Source organism: Xenopus laevis, chromosome 2S, assembly GCF_017654675.1.
Source record: "Xenopus laevis strain J_2021 chromosome 2S, Xenopus_laevis_v10.1, whole genome shotgun sequence".
Lineage (NCBI taxonomy): Eukaryota > Metazoa > Chordata > Amphibia > Anura > Pipidae > Xenopus > Xenopus laevis.
Window position 1 is genome coordinate 145,222,030 of NC_054374.1, and position 23,422 is coordinate 145,245,451.

General features: G+C 39.7%; 1 protein-coding gene across 5 annotated transcripts in view; it reads right to left on the reverse strand.

The window, feature by feature from the left end:
* fry.S (FRY microtubule binding protein S homeolog) overlaps window positions 1-23,422 on the reverse strand; it is a 275,333-nt gene that overhangs the window by 6,090 nt on the left and 245,821 nt on the right. For 3 of the 5 annotated variants that reach the window (XM_041584507.1, XM_041584504.1, XM_041584505.1), the window contains 9 exons: window positions 20,805-21,005; window positions 18,286-18,447; window positions 15,031-15,194; window positions 13,001-13,190; window positions 9,834-9,983; window positions 8,030-8,128; window positions 6,254-6,337; window positions 3,008-3,058; window positions 1,239-1,256 (listed from right to left, as the gene is read on the reverse strand). In XM_041584507.1, coding sequence (XP_041440441.1) covers window positions 1,239-1,256; window positions 3,008-3,058; window positions 6,254-6,337; window positions 8,030-8,128; window positions 9,834-9,983; window positions 13,001-13,190; window positions 15,031-15,194; window positions 18,286-18,447; window positions 20,805-21,005 — 1,119 coding nt within the window. The remainder of the gene's footprint in view (window positions 1-1,238; window positions 1,257-3,007; window positions 3,059-6,253; window positions 6,338-8,029; window positions 8,129-9,833; window positions 9,984-13,000; window positions 13,191-15,030; window positions 15,195-18,285; window positions 18,448-20,804; window positions 21,006-23,422) is intronic. The other 2 variants (XM_041584502.1, XM_041584506.1) reach the window with 1 other exon arrangement.

The following is a 23,422-nucleotide window of genomic DNA, read 5'->3' on the forward strand; positions in this document are numbered from 1 at the left end:
ATACAAGGGACATGATGCCATGCTGGTGTCTGCATTCCACAAACAGATGCAGATAAATCTGTGGGAACGGAGATCTTGGAGGTGGCACATTCCTTGGGCCAACAGTTTTTTTTACCCTTGTATGGGTTACAGTGTTAGCCAAAGCTATCGCTTTCTCACCGTCTCCATAAACCCTCTTGATTCTATTTTAAAGAAGAGATAAACCCATTTATATAAATTAGGCCTCCTGCCCCAGTCATGTCACCCGTTCCCGTCACTCATGTTTGAGAGTCCAGTGCAGGGTTGCCATGTTTGGCCAACTCACATTCTGTAGCCAGTACTGACTTTTCAAGGTGCTCCAGCTCAGTGCTGACACCTGTGATTGGTTCTGACAGGATGTGACACTCACATGGCAAACATGGCAGCCGCTGATACTTCTTGATTGCTCTGCATTGGGAAGCTCTGTGTTGTTCTCTGAGATTAAAGGATAAGTAAACCTTTAAAATAAGGGAACGTAAAATGGATGAGGGTGCTATTCTAAGCACTTTTGCAATTTACATTGATTACTTATTTTCTTTCTTTCCCAAAAAATTAAGGGAGATATGTACTGTTAATATGAATGAATTTTGTTTCAACAGCACCACCTGTTGGTCATTTTCCCACCAGTCTGACCATCAAGTAGTCAAGGAAGTTGTCAGGAGAAAGAGACTGCTCTGATGTTCTTCTGCTTAGGAAAGATTTGAGAAAGGTTTCTAATTGTTATCCTAAGCAGAAGAACATCAGAGCAGCCTCTTTCTTTCTCCTGACAACTTCCTTGACTACTTGGTGGTCAGACTGGTGGGAAACTGACCAGCAGGTGGTGCTATTGTAACAAAATTCATTCATATTAACAGTAGATGTATCCCTTAATATCTTGGGAAAAAGAGAAAATAAATAATGAATGTAAATTGCAAAAGTTCTTAGAATAGCACTGTCATCAATTTTACATTCACTTATTTTAAAGTTTACTTAAAGGTTTACTTATCTTTTAAAAGTGTCAGGCCTGGGAGGTTTGCCTGTTTTCAGCTGCCAGTTGGCCAGGACATTCTTATATTAATCTAGTTGCAGAAATAGATCTCTCTGTCTATAAATAAATATGGCTGGGTAGACTCTAGAAGAAAAGGGAAAGTGGAATATATATGAAATCACACATGCAAGAGAGAAACCTTACAGTTAGACTCTTGAGAAGGAAGCATATACTGTAATAAATAAAGACTTACTGCAAGAGATTCCATTTGCTAGGTGGAAAGCATGGAAAGAAAGAGAAATTGAGAGAAGGGAAGGAGAGGACAGGGTGAGTACGAGACATGCGACACAGAACTGAGAATTGAGGCACATACATTTTTCAACCTTTGGGAGGGTTGAAAAGATCTCACTGGACCTAGAGCATGCAGGGCAGTCACACAAGCTGTGAAGGAAACACAGTGATGGGAAAGTCCAGCTCCTTGAGAAGTAACACTCAAATATGAGAAATACGAGTGCCACAATAAATAAAGTTGCAACGGGATGACAAAGGGCTGAAATTAAAAACCCTGGCCCTGTATTCACAAAATATTCCTCCCTTTCTCTCCAACATACTGGGAATGTGATTTGTTCTTTAATAAAGATATGCAATTAAAAGTCAAGATTCTACCACCCTTTTCTTAATACACACTGGGAGAATGGGTAAGTGCAGTACCTGCTGGAGCCATCTGGTGGGGCTGGTGAGTTAAAAAGAAAGCCTTCTGAAGAGAAGTTATTGCCTTTACCCTCACTTAAGGAATTATGGGCAGAGATGTCTCCCCGTGGCCAACTATGCATCCAGAACCGCTGGTTTATTAGCACAGATACTGCCCAATATCTTGCACTTATGAGATCTAAAAGTTCTGAAATAGGCTGCCTGTAAGTTTGGATACATGGCTCCAATTTGTTGGGTTACTATTGAAGCAGCAGTTGTGCACAGAAGGCATTACTGGCTCTTTGTATGTAGCATGAGGCATGGGAATACCTTCTTTATTCAGAAGACTTCTTATTGCATTTTTTGCCTAGAGAAGGGCTTGCCATTCTCAATTGGCCCCTCATACCCAAACCTTAGTGGTTTGTTTGTATATCTACACACAGTTTGTTTAGCTACACACAGTTTGTTTAGCTACACACAGTTTGTAAGGATACACACAAAAAGGCAGAGACTCATCAGGTTCAAGTCTTTGTAGGGTTGGTTTTAGGGCATCACAGCCAAATAGCAGGCTCCTTGTCTAGAAAAAGGCCAATGTATTATAGGGGCATATGAGGGGTACCATTATTTTATCATACATCTTGTTCCTTCTGGATCTTTCGCTGATCAGGCCACTCACACTATCCTTGCCCTTTCCTCCCAACCCAAATATGTTGAAAGGGAAAGGCAGAAATTTTTCTGTACCTGGGGGTTGATCCACCAATTCAGTCTTGAAAGGGCAATTGGACAGTCTGTAGTTTCAGCACAGAGTTTTTCATATTAATAATATGACAACCGGAATAGGAGCCATCGGGGAGAGGACCACATCATAAGCCATTGCCGTCCCTGATGTGATGTGAATATAAAACCTGCCCATTTTTGGCCAGATATTGTCAGGGTAGTCCATCAGAGGGCCACATATACAGGCAGAAAATCTGCCGACTCAGTCTAACCCATACAGTCAATGTATATGATCATTGTGCCACGTGGCTGAATCTCCACCATGCCCTCAGCCGCCAACCAGCAATTTGTTTTTGCAAGTTTAGTACAGTTAGAATAATGTAAGGAAGCATCTGCCATGGTTTACTTTACTGGGGCAAACGTTGCTGTGGCTGCTACATTTCCAATATAATGGCCCACTGTTGACAATTCAGTCTCATCATCAAACAACAGAGATTTGGCATGATTAAAAAGAATTAGGATATAGTGTTCCTAGTATGTTCCTGCCATCTGCAGAATACCTTGACTTTTGTTCACTGCACCCTTACCCAACTAGCTGTGGTGCCCTTAGCTTACCCTTATTGTTGAAATCATTGTGTATGACATCAGCCTACAGAACAGTTGTTCCTAAGATGGAATAATTATAAAGAACTTGAGTGCACGGCTAACAGAAAGGAAGGAGCAGATCGAACATTAGTGTTCTGGATCATTTCCATCAACAGAAATCCATTAGAAGAACAATGTTGTAGTCAGATTCAGTGTCGGACTGGGATGCCAGGGGCCCACCAGAACACCTTAGACCATGGGACCACTTTTCCTCCTCTCCTCACTCAACATCTTTATTCTCCTTGTCTTTCTATATTTACTTAGTATATGCTTCCATTATTAAGCATATTTTCCCAAAAAGAAATAGGGAATGACCATGAAATTGGCCACATAGTTATAAGCAAAAGGGTCCACTGACACCTGGGCCCACCGGGAGTTTTCCTGGTATCCCGGTGGGCCAATCCGACACTGGTCAGATTTAGGCTAATTTTTCGTTTTAGGGTTAGTATTTATTTATTTTCATTCTCGCACAGCTGGAAACCTGCATAAAAGAGATTGTGCCAACTGTCTGGCAGTTCATGGGCTCCCCCTTTACATCCTTACGCCTCAGAGAGAGAGAGAGAGAACAAATTCTAGTGACACAGACAGAGGAACTTGGATTTTCTATTTCGAGGATTTACTGTTGGTTTGAGAATCTCACCTTATAGTAAGGTAAGTACAAACACAGCCAGGTGAACAGTTAAATTAAGCACAGGCATAAAGGACAGAGCTATAAAAGATCTCCATTGATGACATCTTATAGGTGACAGTTTAGCAAATTTCCTTCACTTTGGCAATGGATCCTACTCACATATGTACGCTCAGAGTCTGTTTTGCCAGCTTAATTTTCATGAAATTGGATTATTTTATTTAAAGGAACATTAACATTGTGTTTTAAAGTAATAAAAATATAATGCAGTGTTGCTCTCCACTGGTAAGGGTGGTGGCACGCGCTGCTACTAGGGGAGATTAGTTGCCCAGCGACAAATCGTCTCTTCTTCGAGCGACTAATCTCCCCGAAATGCCTTACCGCAGGCGGGATGTCACTCAGATCGCTTCAGGTTTATGAAGTCGCCCCAAGTTTCTTTGTGTGGCAACTTCGGAAAATGAATCGTTCCGAGTGCCATCCCGTCGGCAATTCACATTCTAGCCGGCGGGAAGGCATTTCGGAGAGATTAGTCGCCCAAAGTAGAGGCTACTTTTTCACTGGGCGAATAATCTCCCAAGTAGCAGCGAATGCCACTGCCCTTAAACTGCTGTGTTTGCTTTAGAAACACTACTATTGTTTATATAAATAAGCTGCTGTGTAGCAACGGGGGCAGCCATTCAAATGAGAAAAGGCTCAGGTTACACAGCAGATAAGCTCTGTAGAACATAATGGTGTTATCTGTTATCCACTATTTAACCTGTGCCATATAGTCTTTTTTCAATTTCCGCCATTGCTACACAGCAGCTTGTTTATATGAACTATAGTAGTGTTTCTGAATCAAACACAGCAGTTTTACCAGTGCAGGGCAACACTACATGATATTTTCATTACTTTAAAACACTTTCATTTTTATTTAAAGAAAAAAAAGGGAGGGGGGGAGAAAAAAGTAAAGCAGGAATAGAAGGTGCAAGTAAAGCAGTTGCCATGCCGTGGTTAGCGGACGTTGTGACATACGTACAATCTTGGCGGAACCTGGTGCAACTTGTATCAAACGCATCCTGACTTTTGCATGAATAGAACCAGGTGAAACTGATTTCATTAAGGTACATCCAGAGAATAGGTACACACATCATAGCCCTCCCAGCACTATACATTCACTATATTAAGGCTTTTGCTGTTGGTCAGTGTAGTGTGCAGATGTCATAACTTTGGCTCTGGTTATGGTACAGTAGAGTGTCACATGCCTGCCATCAAATCTGAAACTCTTATACTTCATTTGCTGCAGACAGACTTCTATCAAGTAGGGCTTATGCACGGGCAGATGAGATGCTGACTCAATCTGAACGGGCAGAATCAGCAGCTTAAATTTGCCACCTATGGTCACCTTTACTTATTAGGGTGATACAGCTCCATTCTTGGATTTTGTAGGGATTCACCGAATCCAGGATTCGGTTCGGTATTCGGCCAGGATTTGGCCTTTGTCAGCAGGATTCGGCTGAATCCTTATGCCGGGCTGAAGCGAATCCGAATCTTAATTTGCATTTGTGAATTAGGGGCGGGTAGGGAAATCACGTGAATGTTTTCCTTTCCTGCCCCTAATTTGCTTATGCAAATTAGGATTCGGTTTGTTTCACCAAGGATTCAGACGAATCCCAAATAGTGGATTCGGTGCATCCCTAGAATTTTGTAAGACTTATTTTTTCCTCACTCTAAATGGTGATATGAAACAAGGTCTTAGAAATGCCTGGAGTGGATCATTGTCACCCTAATGCTTTTCTATGCAGAATGAAACCAGAATAATTTAAAGGATGAGTAAACGTTTAAAATAAGTGAATGTTAAATTGATGATAGGGCTATTCTAAGCACTTTTGCAATATACATTCATTATTTCTTTTGTTTTTATGCCAAGATATCAAGGGATATGTGTACTGTTAATATGAATGAACAGTGCCATCTGCTGGACAGTTTCCCACCAGTCTGACCAGCAAGTAGTCAAGGAAGTTGTCCGAAGAAAGAAAGAGACTGCTCTGATGTTCTTCTGCTTAGGAAAAAAACTAAAAACCTTTCTCAAATCTTTCCTAAGCAGAAGAACATCAGAGCAGCCTCTTTTTTTCTCCTGACAACTTCCTTGACTACTTGGTAGTCAGACTGGTGGGAAACTGACCAGCAGGTGGCGGAGTTGTAAGAAAATTAATTTATATTAACAGCATATGTATCCCTTAATATCTTGGAATAAAAACAAAAGAAATATTGAAAGTATATTACAAAAGTGTTTAGAATAGCACCCTCATTAGTTTTAAATTCACTTAATTTAAAGGTTTATGGGCAATGGTGGGCGTAGCCATGGTCCCACGAGAGACACCAATATTCTCATGTGCCATTAAGCCTTAAGATTGATCCTCACAACTGATCTACACTGGGCGGGGCCATAACAGTTCTTTTGCAACAGACATGGGAAAGGCTAATTGTGGGTATAGTTTCTATGTGACAAAATGTAACATTTTTTTTTCAGTTGGTTTTGGCAAATGTAAATGGTATTTTAAACTGGATCTCATTTTTAGATTAAACCATATAGTAGCTTTTCTTACTTTTTCCTCCGAGTCTCCAGGCTGACAGGTGATGACCCCATCTTTTGAGCCCCCCGCAAACGTTGACTTACAGTTTTTTAGCCACTTGTAATAAAAAGGAAAGGATAGATATAAATGTACTGGTTATGACTTGTACAGTGAAATCAAGCATTTATATATTATTCTCTTTAATTAAAATGAAAACCATATCTAGAATTTGATACTGGTGAATTATGTTTGCAAACACTGTATTGCCAAAACTACTCATCTAAAATGGAATGTACTCAAAACATTTACTGCTGAATTCCTGAGTGCCCCCCCTCCCTCACACCTGGCGCTTACCTTTCTAAGCATCAAAGTAGGGCTACATCACTACTACAGAGAGCACTAGAAGAGCAGAAATTCTCATTTAACTTGCAGGCTTGCTGCCGTCTGACGTGAGTTTCTAGAATCCCGTTGACCAAGGCCATTATGCCAAAAAGCTTGGGCCCTTCTCATTTTTTTATGTGTGCATACCTAACATACTGTGTGAGTTTCTTAACTCAGCTAATGGCAGGAGCCCACTGTCGTTACTATTATAGTAGCTTAAAGTTTCTATGAGTGTTCTGAGGCAAACCAAATTGCCCTTCACAAAGCCCTGATTTCAACCCAAATGAACACCTGTGGAATAGAACATTGGTTCTGAGTCAGGCATTATCCCCATAATATGTGCCCAATCTCACTAATGTTCCTGGCTGAATGGAGGTGAATCTCAGCAACAGGGCAGCCATCAGAGGGGGACAGGGGGGAGAGTTGTAGGGGGCCCGAGGGTAAGGGGGGCCTGGCCACGCCGCACTTTCTTGATTAGCCGGGCCCTCCTGCTTTCTGAGAGCTGCTGACTTCGGGAAGGCAGGGCGGGAGGTATCTTCTGTCCATTACTTCCCCTTATTGGTCACTGAGTTTAAGTCCCGGTTGAGCTGCTCAGGGATTGGATAGCTGAGGTTTGAACTTCTCCTCCAGCTCATCCAATCACCATGCAGCTTTACCAGGACTTGAAATTCTGTGACCAATAAGGGAAGAAAATGCTGTCACTGGAAGAAGATGCAGCCACCTGTGCTCCCCTCCTCCCTTCTGTGGTTGGCAGCTCACTGACAGCAGGTGGGCCACACTAATGAAGTAAGTGTAACATGGCAGGGCCCCCCCTAAAGGTAACCATTTGTGGTCCCTGTTGTGTGGTGGGGCCCTGGGCACCAAATTTTTTTTAAACTTCTGGGGGGGGGGCAAGTTTTACATGGATGTTTAAGGGGGGCCCTGGCCACCAATTTTCTGATAATGTGGGGGGGGCCCTGACCACCAATATTTTTTTATTAACATGTGGGAACCATAGCCACCAATGTTTTTTTTTTTTTAGTGTGTGGTGGGTGCAGCCCAGGGGGCCCAGGACATTTTTTCGTATGGGGCCCTGCGATTTCTGATGGCGGCCCTGCCCAGCAACATCTAGCACAAACCTTCCCAGAAGAATAGAGGCTTTTACTGCAGCAAAGGGAGGCCCAACCATTATATTATAACTCTTGGTTTGGAAATGAGACAGGTGTCTGGATACTTTTGGTCTTATAGTGCATCTATTCACTGTTACACATTTTCAAGCCAAAAAGTTATGGTGCTTGCTAGAAAGTAAGTGGATTTAAGGGTAAAAGTGTTTTAGTTTGGTGTGAATCAGTGTGGGTCAAAGTCATGGCCAAATTTGCCTTGGTTTTCCTAACAGGTAAGGTAAGAGGCAAGTCTTTATTAAGCAGCATATCTGATGTTACTACTCACATAGACAGTGGCTTCCTTTTTGTTATTGTAGGTGTCCAAATATTCCTGCAGTTCCAATACGCTGAACTTTAACTTTTCCAGCAGGCCGCAGGACATTAGCTGAGGAACAAAGTACAGTCATTATTACTGACACACAGACCAACTGTTTATTTGCATGAGACGAAATAGAAACAGGTGCAAAATCACACACACGAATCAGTGGTGAGCACAACTTTCCCTTGTTTGTTATAGTTATACAGGAGCAGTGACCAGCTCCATGTTGTAGCTCCCACCCCCTCCAACTATAGTCAGGTGATCCCACTGGTGTCTAATAAAAGGGCAGCCAAGTATGGAGGTTTACTTTGAAAGCAGCTAGTAAGTTGCAGGTAAAACTTAGTCCCTTTGTAAAATGTATAATGAAGCAACAGAATTCTTAATGAATCAGATGAAAATTGAGCATAGGACTGGCCAGATATGGGATGACTTTGACGTAGTTGGCCAGCTTAAATATATTGCAATATATGGACAAACAATCCCTGTTTTGTTTAAAGGGTAAGGCATTTTTCAGTAGCAGTATGCACAAAATGTCTCTGTCTTAAATATATTGATAATGGGTTGAGTGCAGAGGACCTCTTGTATTTATATATATATATATATATATATATATATATATATATATATATATATATATATTACACAAAAGCCATGCATATCTTGTAAATGATATCCTTATAAACAGTGAGTTCTGATGTAATTTATGTCACATAAACGGCCTCGTACTTTTATATGGTCATGAAACTCCTCGGTAACTTATTATATCCTTATACTTTACAAGAGGGGGTACTTTATTTACTCTCTCTCTCTCTCTCTCTCTCTCTCTCTCTCTCTCTCTCTCTATATATATATATATATATATATATATATATATATTTTTGTATTTATGGGGCAAAGATCAAATAATTCCAACATAAAATGACAGGATTGAAATCATACAGATAAACTTTGACAAAAAGGCAGGAGGTCCTGCAATTAAAAAAAATATTAAAGATTTCTGTGTACATAATGACAATGTTCATAAAGGCCATAAAGAGATATATATATATATATATATATGTATGGATGCTGGGTTTTCATTTGGAGGGGTTGGACTTGATGGACTTTGTCTTTTTTCAACCCGATGTAACTATGTAACTATGTAACTATGTTTTCAAATGCTACTGATAACAGATTTCTGCCTTTAGAAAATAGTTTGTCACTAGTAAATATCCATACTTTTTCATTCCTTGCCTTTGTTCTCATGAACCATGAATATTATTAGCAAGCATTTCCGTATATTGTACTACATGGGACCTGTTATGCAGAATGCTCTGGACCAGGGGGCTTTCCAGATAAGGGATATTGTCGTAATTCGGATTTCCATACTTTAAGTCTACTAGAAAATCAAATAAACCCAATAGGCTGGTAGCTTTAAATAATGTATATTCAAGACTTGGGTCCAAATGCCCTATAAAGTGAAAGTAAAAATGCTACTTATTTATGAATAAAAGTTGGAATAACGTATATATAGAGCCATAGCTAATAGACAAAACATACCTTTATGCATGCAACAATGGCAAGGCTATAAAAGTGTGGATTTACAATGAAAATACAGTACAACTTGTTAAAGAGGCATGCAATACTGTTTAGTTTAGGAATGGACAACCAGTGTACCTTCTGATGATGTTAAATACATCCCAGCACCCACAACTGCAGCAGAACAACATCTGGAAGAGGTCTAGTAGTGCAGACAGGATGCCCTACACGACTAACTTGAGTATTCACTTACTGTTTCAGCATCCACAAAAAGAGTGGGGCACTCCGAGCATAGGGTTAACATCTGCGAGGTGCTCACAAACTTCGACCCAATCCCACGCAGATTGTCTCCAAGGTAACCAGCTGCATCGCAGGTCAGGAAACAAAATCTTTTCTGGATACTCTGCAATGTAAACAATATGTAAATACACAAGTTCCACTATCTTACGTTAATTCATGATAAAGAACGATAAGTGCAAGTCCCTGACACATCATATATATATATATATATATATATATATATATATATATATATATATATATATATATATATATATATATATATATATATATATATATATATATATATATATATATATATATATATATATATATATATATATATATATATATATGTATATATATAAACTGCCTAACTGCTTGCTGATCTAGAGGAATGCAAAATAACCCCCAAACATCTGAAGTCTCTCCAATTTGGTGCAGAGGAGGAAATAGTTCCTTCCTGACTCCAAAATATCAATAGGACTAACCTTTCCTATATGGAGGCCATATCATCATATAAGCCTTGGTTTTAGCTAGGGATGAAACAAATCCACTCTTTGGGATTCTAGAAAAAATATTTAGGGCGCTCCAAACTTACCCCCGCGTGTTCTCTTTAGTGCAGCTCCAATTTAGTGCTACCAGCGTTCCCACTATAGTAAGATATGCTCAGGAAAATAGAAAGGCGGCACTCGCAATCATAGCCTATGATTAAGGGAGTTGCTCCCAAAACGCGTCAGGTGATGTTGGTCTGTGACCTGTTGCAATAAACAACCTTTTCTTTTTAACCTGAGTGCCACCTTTCTATTTTCCTGAACATATTTGGGATTCTTTCCCGAATCCCTGAATCCTTACTGAAAGATTCTGCCAAACCGGATCTGAATCCTAATTTGCATATGCAAATTAGGGATTGGAAAGGAAAAAGTGGAAAAAATGCTTTCTTGTTTTCCCTCCCTATACCTAATTTGCATATGCAAAAAAGGGTTTGGATTCGGTTCAGTCAGACACAAGGAATCGTCCAAATCCTGCTGAAGAAGGCCGAATCCTGGCTGAATCCCGAACCGAATCCTGGATTTGGTGCATCCCTTGTTTTAGTAGGCGGAAACATATGGAGCAGTCTACGGACTAGGTTGGGATAATAAAAAAACCCTTAACAGCCTCAAGCACCTGCAAGCCTTAAAGAGATCCTGTCATCGGAAACATGTTTTTTTCAAAACACATCAGTTAACTACTCCAGCAGAATTCTGCACTGAAATCCATTTCTCAAAAGAGCAAACAGATTTTTTTTATATTCAATTTTGAAATCTGACATGGGGCTAGACATTTTGTCAATTTCCCAGCTGCCCCTGTTCATGTGAGTTGTGCCTGCACTTTAGGAGAGACATGCTTTCTGGCAGGCTGCTGTTTTTCCTTCTCAATGTAACTGAATGTGTCTCAGTGGGACATGGGTTTTTACTATTGAGTGTTGTTCTTAGATCTAACAGGCAGCTGTTATCTTGTGTTAGGGAGCTGTTATCTGGTTACCTTCCCATTGTTCTTTTGTTTGGCTGCTGGGGGGAAAAGGGAGGGGGTGATATCACTCCAACTTGCAGTACAGCAGTAAAGAATGATTGAAGTTTATCAGAGCACAAGTCACATGACTTGGGGCAGCTGGGAAATTGACAATATGTCTAGCCCCATGTCAGATTTAAAAATTGAATATAAAAAAATCTGTTTGCTCTTTTGAGAAATGGATTTCAGTGCAGAATTCTGCTGGAGCAGCACTATTAACTGGTTCAATTTTTTTCCCATGACAGTATCCCTTTAAGATAGAAAGCCTTTCACTGAATACTAGCTTCTGTTGCATTCATCCCATTGTGCATATGACAGTTCTGGGTTTGGGCCCTGAATGTTGGCTTCTCTTGTGAGCTGTAATAGCAGGTACAAATTTTGTCCCAGATCCAGTAACCCATATTATCAGATGACATTTACTAATCTACTGTTTGAAAGAAAACATCTGATTGGTGGCTATAGGTTACTAGGGTTAAAGCAAAGTGGTTTCATTGTAACGCACATATTTAATATTCTTGTATTCTACTTCTAGTAGGACTTCTAATTAGCTTCCCTTTTCTTCCAGTGCACGGTGAAACCAAAGCAAAAATATTTTGGCACAACATCAAAACGTCCCAAATAGCTAAGGGCCAACAAGACAATGGCAGGAAATGTTTATGGTGATCTCACGAGAATAAAATTTGCTTCACATAAAATTCTCACATTAAGATTTATCTCTATTGTTGCTTAGTAAACAGACACAGCCACTACCCCATTGGTCGCTCTTGTATATCGGGGGTTGCATGAAATTATTTTTTCTTACTCTGATTTCACTACACTGCTTATTAACCAGTTCTTACAGAAAACATATTTTCCCTTTCTCACATGAAAACCCTTGAGAATGAGCGTTTCTGTAACAAATTTTAGAAGTTGATTTTTGGAGTTAGGAAGGAATATATGTTCCTTTTGACTAAGGGAAGCTTGTTTGGGTTTCTTCTAGATCAGGGATCCCCAACCTTTTGAACCCGTGAGCAACATTCATAAGTAAAAGGAGTTGGGGAGCAACACTAGCATGAAAAATGTTCTTGGGGTGACAAATAAGTGCTGTGATTGGCCATTTGGCAGCCCTTATGTGGATTGTCAACCTACATTGAGGCTCTGTTTGGCAGTACACTGGTTTTTATACAACCAAAACTTGCCTCCAAGCCTGGAATTCAAAAATAAGCTCCTGCTTTGAGGCCAATGGGAGCAACATCAAAGGGGTTGGAGAGCAACATGTTGCTCACGAGCTACTGGTTGGGGATCACTGTTCTAGATAAACAAAGGACATTTCGGACACATGTCTGCTTGCTGTGATTCCAAGACTAAAGGAAACACAAGTTAAATAATAAATATAGTGTACAAAAAGTTCATTTTGCTCAACTAACATGACAGAAAAAGAATATGGGATTATTTCGTAAGATGATGGGTCCCCTTTAAAGGACCAATAACATCAAAAAATGAAATAGAAAAGAATATGGAATTATTTCTTAAGGTGACGGACGGATGCATTCTTCTAAACTGGTGAGTACAGACTGATATCACCTGCCAACATTTAATGCTACAACAAACCTTAAACAAGGAGGAAAACACATGGAAGGTGTAAACTGCACAGGATCCATCAGAGTCAGACATGAGTTGGTTGATGTGACTGCGCCAGGCTTCCTCAGCATCATCACATGAAGTTGGTTGGAATGCAGCCAGAATGGCAGAGAAGAAAGGAGAAGGAGGTGGTGGGGTTATCCGGTCACTCTCACCAAAACTTAATAAAAAAAATAAATAAATACAAATATTGGTCAAACTTATGAGACTTTTTTTGAATTGGTTTTTACAGTGATACTGCAAAAAAATCTGTATGTTATTCTCAGAAACAAATTTTCTGGGATTACACCTTTTTTCAAAATGGCCTCTTTTTGGCGGTACAGCCACCTCATATTCCTGGCTTGACTCACTAAGTGAACTTTCATAAGGGAAAGTACCTGTCTTACAATGTAATAAGGTCCTAGACGTCCAGGAGTTTGTCCTAAAAATAAGGTGTGTCCCTGGAAATTGGTTCATGGGGATGACAAACAAATTATTATTAATTGTAAATTATACACATGGCAGTATCACTTTGATCCAAGTGGGACACACAGCTGTATGGTATGTGCCTTCAAGCTTTAGGTCCCAGTAGAGTCACACCACCACCCTTTGACTCTTAATATTGCTCCCATGCTTAGGAAGAATGTTATTAGTCTAAAGGGTGTTTTGGAAAGAGATGAAAAGCATTATGGGAACCAACAATATGACACTGGGATTGTAGTAGAACACTGATTTTTGATACATTTATGGATGCTATGGAAAGCCTATTATCATAACTTAATATCTTCATATGCTCATTAGATACATTTCAACAAATATAAAGTTTACAAGGTTTGTGCAATACAGGACACTAAGGGGGTTATTTACTAAACTCCGAATGCAACAATCACGAAAAATTTGTGATTTTTTTTTATAAAATCAGACTTTAAAAAAATCACGTTTTTTTTCTGAATTTATTAAACCCCGAGGTTGAAAAAGTCTGAATCTGAAAATCAGGCATCTCAGACCTGTCGAATGGTTGCATATAAGTCAATGGGAGAAGTCCCAATGATTTTTTGATGTGCGCTGGGTTTTTGGCAATACCCTGAAGTTTTCAGAGTTTTCGGGCAAAATTCTAAGTTTTCCAGTGAAAAATCTGAAAAAAATTTCAAAATCGGAAAGAATCGAGAAATTCATATTTTTCACGATTTTTTCCCACAAACTAAATTTTCAGGAAAGTGTATTAATAAATAAGCCCAAAAAACTCTTGCAGATTTAGTCTGAGTTTTTTTCAGAAAATATTAAGATAAATTCTTTGTATAAATAACCCCTTAAGTTTGCCCAGAAGCAGTAACCCATATCAACCAATCAGGTAGGATTTACTGGTCATCTGTTTAAAAGCAAACATCTAATTGGTTGCTATGGGTTACTGCTACTGGGCAAAATCAGTGCCGTTTATTACATAAGGGGGTTAGTGTCCTCTCAATAATATGGATGGAACACATTGGCAGGAAACTCAGATAGCTACTCAGATTCAATCTATTTTCATAAAGTGATGGTTTCGTCATGTCAAACAAATGAAAAAAATGTAGCACAATTTTCAGTTGCTCTTCGTTATATTTATGGATGTTCTTCTGTTTGCTTCATGATACACAGATGTAGTTATATAAATTTCTAACCTTCTGACATGCAACATCATTCTCTAAAAAGCAACTAAAGGAGATAAAAGGAGCAAAGCTACACCTTGTGTGTTGGACCTCTGTACCTGCCCAATGCCACCACCAGAGAAGATTTGTCCCCCACTAAAGATGCCCCTAGTATGTCCCCATCTTCTGCTGCTTCACAGAACTTGCTTAGCTTGGCCATTTTCATTTAAAGTGTCAAAATGATTACAATATTATCTCATTCAAATCTACAAGAATAAAGGTAGAAGAGGATAAGTCATTCCATGGTCTAATGAGCACGCCTCTTTTATATACCCTGTTCCTGTAAAAGAAACAGACTTGGTGTAAGAAAGAGGAAAGTGTAAGAGCACAGCATACTTAGTTAGAGAGTACGGCTCCAGCAGCCTGTCCCGTTTTTCCTCTTCAGTCATCCCAAGGCTAAAGCTCTCATGACATTCAAACACTGCAGGAATTTCACTCATTGAGCCAGAGAGGTCATCTTCTTGTACAGTTGCATCGTCCTCATCAAGAGCAGCATCCGGCTAAAATAGAAGCACAAGAAACATTCATGTTATGTGAGACGTCCGCTCTCCCCCGGGGTGATACACCTTGCTGACTCTGGTCCGACTGCTAAAAATAATCAATGTTCTGACACAGCAAACATATACATGTGAGACACACACATATAAAGTTCAACCTTGTGATCAACCTTCTGTGCATTTACTATAAAGTTGTTCCATTTAAATGTCTGTTACACTATGGGGCAGATTTATCAGGAAAATTCATATATTTATTACATTAGAGAGGACACATAAACTTGCATGTACTTAGATTAGTTTACTTTTCTTGCATGGTAGCAGCCTGAACTTGAGAATACCACTGGTTTATTATTATATTAAATTGCAGTCGAGTTGCCCTTTAGTATTTCCTGTCAATTGTTGACTCTGACATTCCTTTTGACTGCCATAGTTTTCCTGGAGGGCACTGTGGTGTTCAAGTTACCGGCTCTTCCATTACTCAATGGAAAATTTTAATGATTTGTAAATTCTTTAAAGGGGATGTAAAGTCAAAAAAATAAAATCCAATTTTTACTTTCTTTAATGAAAAAGAAATCTATCTCCAATATACTTTAATTAAAAAATGTGTACCATTTTTAAAAGAAACCTGACTGTATACAAAGAAATTCTCGTTTTATTTGCTCTGACAGCTGCAGATAGGAAACTTCAGACGGTCCCTAACTGCTCTGCAGGGAATTCAACATACTTTCAAATGGCAGTGGGGAGCTCCCTCACCTTACTTCCCAGAACTCGAGCAGCTTTGTTTGTTTCCCTGTAGAGCAGCCGGCGACCGTGTTTTGATAATATGCTAAATCCTAAATTTAACCTCCCAGCTGAAGCCCAGACCACACTGAGCATGTGCGTAGTCTTGGTCTTGCAAAGATGTTTAACAAAGTTACAAGATGACAGCCCCCTGCTGCCAACTTTGAAAACATAAATCATTTGTTTAATTAGGCTTCTGGTGCAGTAAGTTTATGTTTATGTTTAGTACACAAAATACAGCATTTCTAGCATTATTCTATTTTAGACTTTAGTTCGTTTTTATGGGGTGGTTTACCTTTAAGTTAACTTTTAGTATGCTATCGGCTCTGCTATTTTCTGACAATTCTTTATAGGGATCCTGATCTGGTCACTGGTCTGCAGTGACCAACGTATATGTTGAAGGCCATATCAACTTATTTAAAAACATTTAATCCTAGTAAAATCTTCCTCAAAGGAGAAAGAAAGGCTAAAATTAAATAAGCTTTATCAGAAAGGTCTATATAAATACACCAGTAAAACCTCAAAGTAATGTTGCTCTGAGTCCTCTGTCAAAAGCAACACAGCATTTCTTTCCTTCTTTTGTGTACTCATGGGCTTCTGTATCAGACTTCCTGTTTTCAGCTTAAACCTCCGGTGCAAGGCATGAGCATGCTCAGTTTGCTCCTCTCTACCTTTCCTTTTCCCCCCTCCCTGCTGTAATCTGAGCCCAGAGCTATGAGTGAGCAGGGATAGACTCAGGCAGGAAGTGATGTCACATCAAGCTAATATGTCAGCTGCTATCCTAAACAAACAGAAAGAGCTTCTAGTGCTGTTTACTCAGGTATGGTAAAGCATTCTGCAGAATAAATATAGTGTTATAGTTTGCACTATTGCGGCTAATCTATTGTCAATAAACTGCTTCAGTAGCTTTCCTTCTACTTTAAATAAAAGATCCTGAATACTGCGCTGAACACAGCACGGCATATATTCCATCAACCCATGAAAAGGTTCCTTTGTCTTTATATTTACAGTACATCTACTCATGCAATGAACTCATGCACAAGCCGCAGTTTGCGGGAAGGGCTCTCTGACGGGAAAAGAAAATATTGATTAACTTTCACCAACCTTTGATAATGAAAGCACCGAGTCTTCAATGCACCATTCCCTTCAAACAGCAGAATAGAGCAGTTTTGTGCAAATCTAGCAAAATACCGTGGTCAGAACGTAACATTCTGAGGGTATGCCAAAATGGCATGAATTGAATCAAATGTGCAAGAGGCACAATAGACTCCCACATCGAAAAAAATCACATAGAGGACATGCAGCCAACCTCATAAAAAAGCATTCAGTGCCCAGTACCCTTCTCTTGGGGGATTGGTAGGCTGCCATGCAAATAAATCAGCATTAAGAAATTAACTTATGCTTTCTCCTTTTACACATTCAGTGCCACAAAAAATGTTAGACAGAAAAAGAAAATTAGACAGCAAAAAAGCATGCAACCATATTTCACATGTTTATTGTCCTGTACTGACAACCCTTTAATCCCGTTATCATCCTAGCAAATACCTGGTCATAGGGACTAAAGAGTAGCTGAAGCAGGTATGGAGCAGTCACCTGATCATTCCCAGCCAGTGGGGGTCATCTCAGTATTTTCCGAAATAAATTAATTTACTTAAAATATTAAAATTGTCTGTGTACTTAAATGAATCCTGGAATCCTACACTGGTCTCCAGTCTGCTACATTACATATGGCGGCAGAATTGCCACTGAAGAACTGGATATCAAACATTTTAACCCAAATCCTGAGATATGAATATATACAGTAATGCTAGTCTTGCTCCAGTAGACACAAATGGCTTCATTTGTGAATATTTATGTGATTGTGAAGTTATATATCCAGTGTATTCATCTTATTTGATCACCTTGCAGATAAGTGCGTAACATTGACCTTGTCATACTCATAACCCAGCGACAGCACTGATAAATAAACTGGATCCCCTTTCTCTGCCTGGTCCTGTGCTCTAATTATGTAGAGAGGAAACCATGGCTCTAAATAATTAGAAGACATGTGAAACAGATTGGGCAAATCATAACACCCAGCCACACCTTAATAAGTCAGCCACTGATTTAAGCGAGGCCACGTTAGTGAAGTTTATGATAACCCCTTGGCTGCACCAGGGGACACATTTTCATTTGTCTTGACCCGGAAACCACAAAGGAGTTTTATGTGTTAGTTATAAGCACATTTCATTCACTGGTGATTATAGAATGATCAGTTTGAGGTGGCATTCCTATCAGCAAAGCCTTATTTAGAGTTCCAGCAAAACTCCTTCACCTTAGAATCTTCAGATAAGAGTGGATTAGTTATTTCAGGCAAAGAGGCATCAAAACTAGAGGTTCTTGTGTTAAGAGAATGGGGGTCAGCAGAAGTTGTGTCACATGATGTGGAGGGAGACTCCATGTGATTTGTCTCTTCAGAAGGAGAGAGGCTTATAATCTAGAAAAATAAAAGACATATCAAATTGCAGGTGAGCCAAATAATCCAAGAACATTAAAGGGATACTGTCATAGGAAAAACCTTTTTTTTTTTCCAAAAAAATCAGTTAATAGTGCTGCCTCAGCAGAATTCTGCACTGAAATCCATTTCTCAAAAGAGCAAACAGACTTTTTGAAATTCAATTTTGAAATCTGACATGGGGCTAGACATTTTGTCAATTTCCCAGCTGCCCCAAGTCATGTGACTTGTGCTCTGATAAACTTCAATCACTCTTTACTGCTGTACTGCAAGTTGGAGTGATATCAACCCCCTCCCTTTGCCCCCCCCAGCAGCCAAACAAAAGAACAATGGGAAGGTAACCAGATAACAGCTCCCTAACACATGATAACAGCTGCCTGGTAGATCTAAGAACAACACTCAATAGTAAAAACCCATGTCCCACTGAGACACATTCAGTTACATTGAGAAGGAAAAACAGCAGCCTGCCAGAAAGCATTTCTCTCCTAAAGTGCAGGCACAAGTCACATGACATGGGGCAGCTGGGAAATTGACAAAATGTCTAGCCCCATGTCAGATTTCAAAATTGAATATAAAAAAATCTGTTTGCTCTTTTGAGAAATGGATTTCAGTGCAGAATTCTGCTGGAGTAGCACTATTAACTGTTTTCCGATGACAGGATCCCTTTAAACTAGCATATTAATAATGGAACCATCTGGGGAAAGCCAGTTTCAACTCCCATATGCATGTTATAGCTGTAAGTTTCATGGAAGTGCCATGGAAAGGAAATTGGACTCCACCAGCTGGATCATACCAACAGGTTGAAGCACAAATACAGGCAATGTCTGCCCTAGTACTGGAACCCGCAACATAACATTTAGATGTTTACTTGTCAAAGGCCATACTGGAATAAAAGAAATGCAAATATCTGATTGGTTGCTATGGGTTAAATGGCTTAGGTCAAACTCTACCCATGACTGTGCACAAAACTATATTTTATGTCATAGATATATTTGCATATTGGTAATTTGTAAGGCCTCTAGGAAATTTGATAGTTTGTGAATTAGTGACCTTTTAACAAGTTTATCTTAGAACAAAGCTGAATAGGTCAACTTTATTGTTGAATTCAGCAATTTGTGGAATATACAGCATTCAGCACAATATATATATATTAGGGATGCACCGAATCCACTTTTCTGCATTCGGCTGAGCCTCCGAATCCTTTGCAAAAGATTAGTCCGAATACCGAACCAAACCCTAATTTGCATATGCAAATTAGGGGTGGCAAGAGGAAAACATTTTTTACTTCCTTGTTTTGTGATAAAAAGTCACGCAATTTCCCTCCATGCCCCTAATTTGCAATTGCATATGCAAATTAGGATTCAGAATCGGTACGGCTGGGCAGAAGGATTCGACCGAATCTGAATCCTGCTAAAAAAGCCCGAATCCTGGCCGAATCCTGGATCCGGTGCATTCCTAATATATATATATATATATATATACATATATACACATACAAGATATACAATGAAATACTCCAAACACTCCAGCAGGCCCTACAAAGAATTGGACAAGGATATAGTGGAAGTCTTGAACTAACAGAAGGACCCCAATGTATCACAGTGGGGTAAATTTATCAAAGAGTGAAGTCCCGCCACTAGAGTGAAATTCCACAGCTCTCAATTCATTTCTATGGGATTTTGAAAGGCGTATTTATCAATGGGTAAACGTGAAAGTTCACCCTTTGATAAATATGCCTATAAAAACCCCATATAAATGAATGGAGAGTGGCGGAATTTCACTCTAGTGGCGGAACTTCACTATTAACTTCACTCTTTGATAAATATACCCCACGGTGTCTGAAATACCAATTTGCCTTTCCCTATTTTAGCAGAGGTTACTCTAGGGTGGGCAGGGGTGCTTCGCCAATGAGGCGAGTTGAGGCTGTCGCCTCAGGCGGCAGTGCCCCACTGGGTACCAGGGGCAGCAAAAATGCTGCTCCTGGTACTTTAAGAGCGAATTTCCAGGGGAGGGGGGGGGCAGCAGCAACTGCTGCTGCCTCAGGCGCGGAGGGGCCAGGATCGCCCCTGAGGGTGGGTAACTAAAAAATCCTGCAGGGACACATAACTGACTCCTAAGGTATCTGTTTGGGCAATCACTATGCAGCCCCAGTACCATATCTTAAAATACTTCAATTCACAGCAGAGTATGGGACTTCCCACCATAGAAGCCAATGATTTAGGCTTGATAGGGAAAGAGCTGCCTGAACACATTTCTGTGGTTGGATAAAAGAAACCTTAACAATAAGACAGAGTGAGGCAAATCCCCCCCAGGCACTGTACATGAGGCCAGAGACTTACTAAGTCAGAGGGCTCCAGGATCTGGCTAGTAGTGAGATCATCCTCTTCTGATGATTCGTCGGAGTCGTCGTGGTTGAGTTTGCTCAGACTGTGTGTGCTTCCTGAGAGCTGGCTCTCCTCCAGGAGCTGCATGTCACACTTATCCAGGCTGTCCAGTGAACGCCTACGTACTCCCCAGTTGAAATTGTCCATGCTTTCCCCCTGAAATAACATGCATGCCTTATGGTTAGGAGTACTCTGCTGTCTATATCAATAGCTCTACAATGCACAGACTTTGGCTCACATCAATTCTAACTATAGCATGCTCATAAATAAAAAATCCAATCCACGCTGATTGCTTGCAATACTCAGTGACCTTCAACATCCTTGACTTATAGAATCACTCACCTTTCTACACTCTCCTAAAGAGTGTGGCTTTGTCAAAAATAATACGTTCAAGTCTATGGGCTTCTCTTTTTCTCTGTACTTACAACTGGCTCCCTTGATACCATGATATTTATATGACTTAAACACTCTGCTGCAGTCCTTGCTCCAGTTCTAAAACATATTTAGTATTTGTCTAGTTTCTGGAACCTTCATTCAAACAGACCATGGTCGAGCCTGCTTCTAACAAACCCTACAATAAATCAATCCTGTTTCTCTAGCTAGCATCTGTGTGGCTTCTACCAATATCTTGTAGACTTCTGTGATATCTAGTCTTCTTTCACATTACACAAATTCAGCTGGACCATTTGAAAGCTTTCACCTTGTGCTCTATTGAGACAGCCTTATAAAAAAGTTTAATTTATCTCCAGTTTGCCATGGTCAAATGAGACATCCTATTCTCAGCCTCCTGAATGTATCCTCTGAATTTGATACTGTTGACCATTCCATTCTAATCCAAATTTTCCATTCCCTTTGTATCTGTAATGGAGATGCTTCTTGGTTCTCTTCTAACCTCTTATGCTAACAAATCCTCTTCTTTATTCTGGGTAAAGTGCACATATACAGCCTGAAGCCATATGTTATATGATGGACTGGTATGTAGGAATACTGTACAAGTGAGTCATTCATGGCATGGCCACAATTTTTTTTATCTCTTTGGCCAAATGTGTGTGGCCAGCTTTAGTGTGGGGCTACTTTAAAGTTCTTTGGGAGACCTCATCCAATCCTTGGGCTTCATAATAATAAGAAAAACATGATTGCAGATATAGCTAGACACCCCTTTATTACTCATTGAAATTCAGACAGACTCGGCTATCTAAACACCTCCTACCTATCTTCTCTTGGATGAATTGACACCACCTTCTACTAAACCTTACTACCCAAACCTCAAATTATATACCAGTGCCAAAACCTGTCCCAGATCCATGAACCTATTCTATTCCAACAAAAGTACTGCAACCTATTACCAATACGTTCTCCAGACTTTCACCTTGGACCTTGGTCTATTGTAGTTGCGGCATTTCAACCGTGGCACCCAAGAAGGCCCACCCATATATCATCACCTCTAATGTTATCGGAGTCTGAACACATGGACCTCCATTCAAAAAAAAGCTTGTGTGGAGGAGCATATTGACTGTTCTCCACCAGAGAGCAAGGTAATCATAGAGTCCATGTGCCATCTGCTTAGTGAAAATCATCCACTGTTAAAATCTTTCTTATGACTGCCTTTTAGGATAAATTAAAATTTAAAATGTTTGTTTAATTTTCTAGTGGTCAAAGTACATGTTTCCTAAATACCTTTAAATACAGTTCTGTATATTTAACTGTATTTAAAGTGGACCTGTCACCCAGATACAAAAATCTGTATAATAAAAGCCCTTTTTTAATTAAACATAAAATCCAATTTCTATTTTTTATTAAAGCATTCATAGCTGTTGTAAGCGCATTTAAAAATCTCAGCTGTCAATCAAATATATAGGCGGGGCAGACAATTACTTTCACTTTCCATTCAGCACTTCCTAGATGTCACTGCTCTCCCCACATTCCCCTGTTCTCTTCAATGTTTAATTGTGTAGCCAGTACATGGGGATGGACATCAGGTCCCCCATTCTGGTGCACAAACAAGATTCTGAGATGATACAAGACTTGTCTTAATAACAGTGTCCACAAAATGGCTGCTGCCTCCTTGTTATAATTATGAATTCCCAGACTGAATAATTTCTATAGTGTAATTAAAGTTCATTTTACTTGACTAATTATTTTGGGTGACGGGTCCCCTTTAAGCAAACAATTGTTTTTCCATCTAAATGATAATTACTCAAACTAAGCTTAATTCCCTTTTGTTACAACATTGTAATAGGGATATATTTCTTTTAGATACGACCTGACACTTAACTCTTGTATCTTTATTTACAATCTTGCATTGTATTCGTTCTACCCCTAACCTCCTGCAAAGTGGCAAACTGAACCGAATAGAGCTCTTTGTAAACACTGGGAAAACTTTACCTGGGCAGTTACCCATATCAACCAATCAGCAATTAGCTTTTTTTTCAGCCAGCTGCAGGGAGAACAATCAAAGCAAACATCTGATTGGTTGCCTTGGATTACTGCCCAGATACAAAATGTGTCCATTGTTTATTAAATGAGCCCTGATGCTTTTTTGTCTTCCAAGGGGAACTCGGAAAAGTTAAACA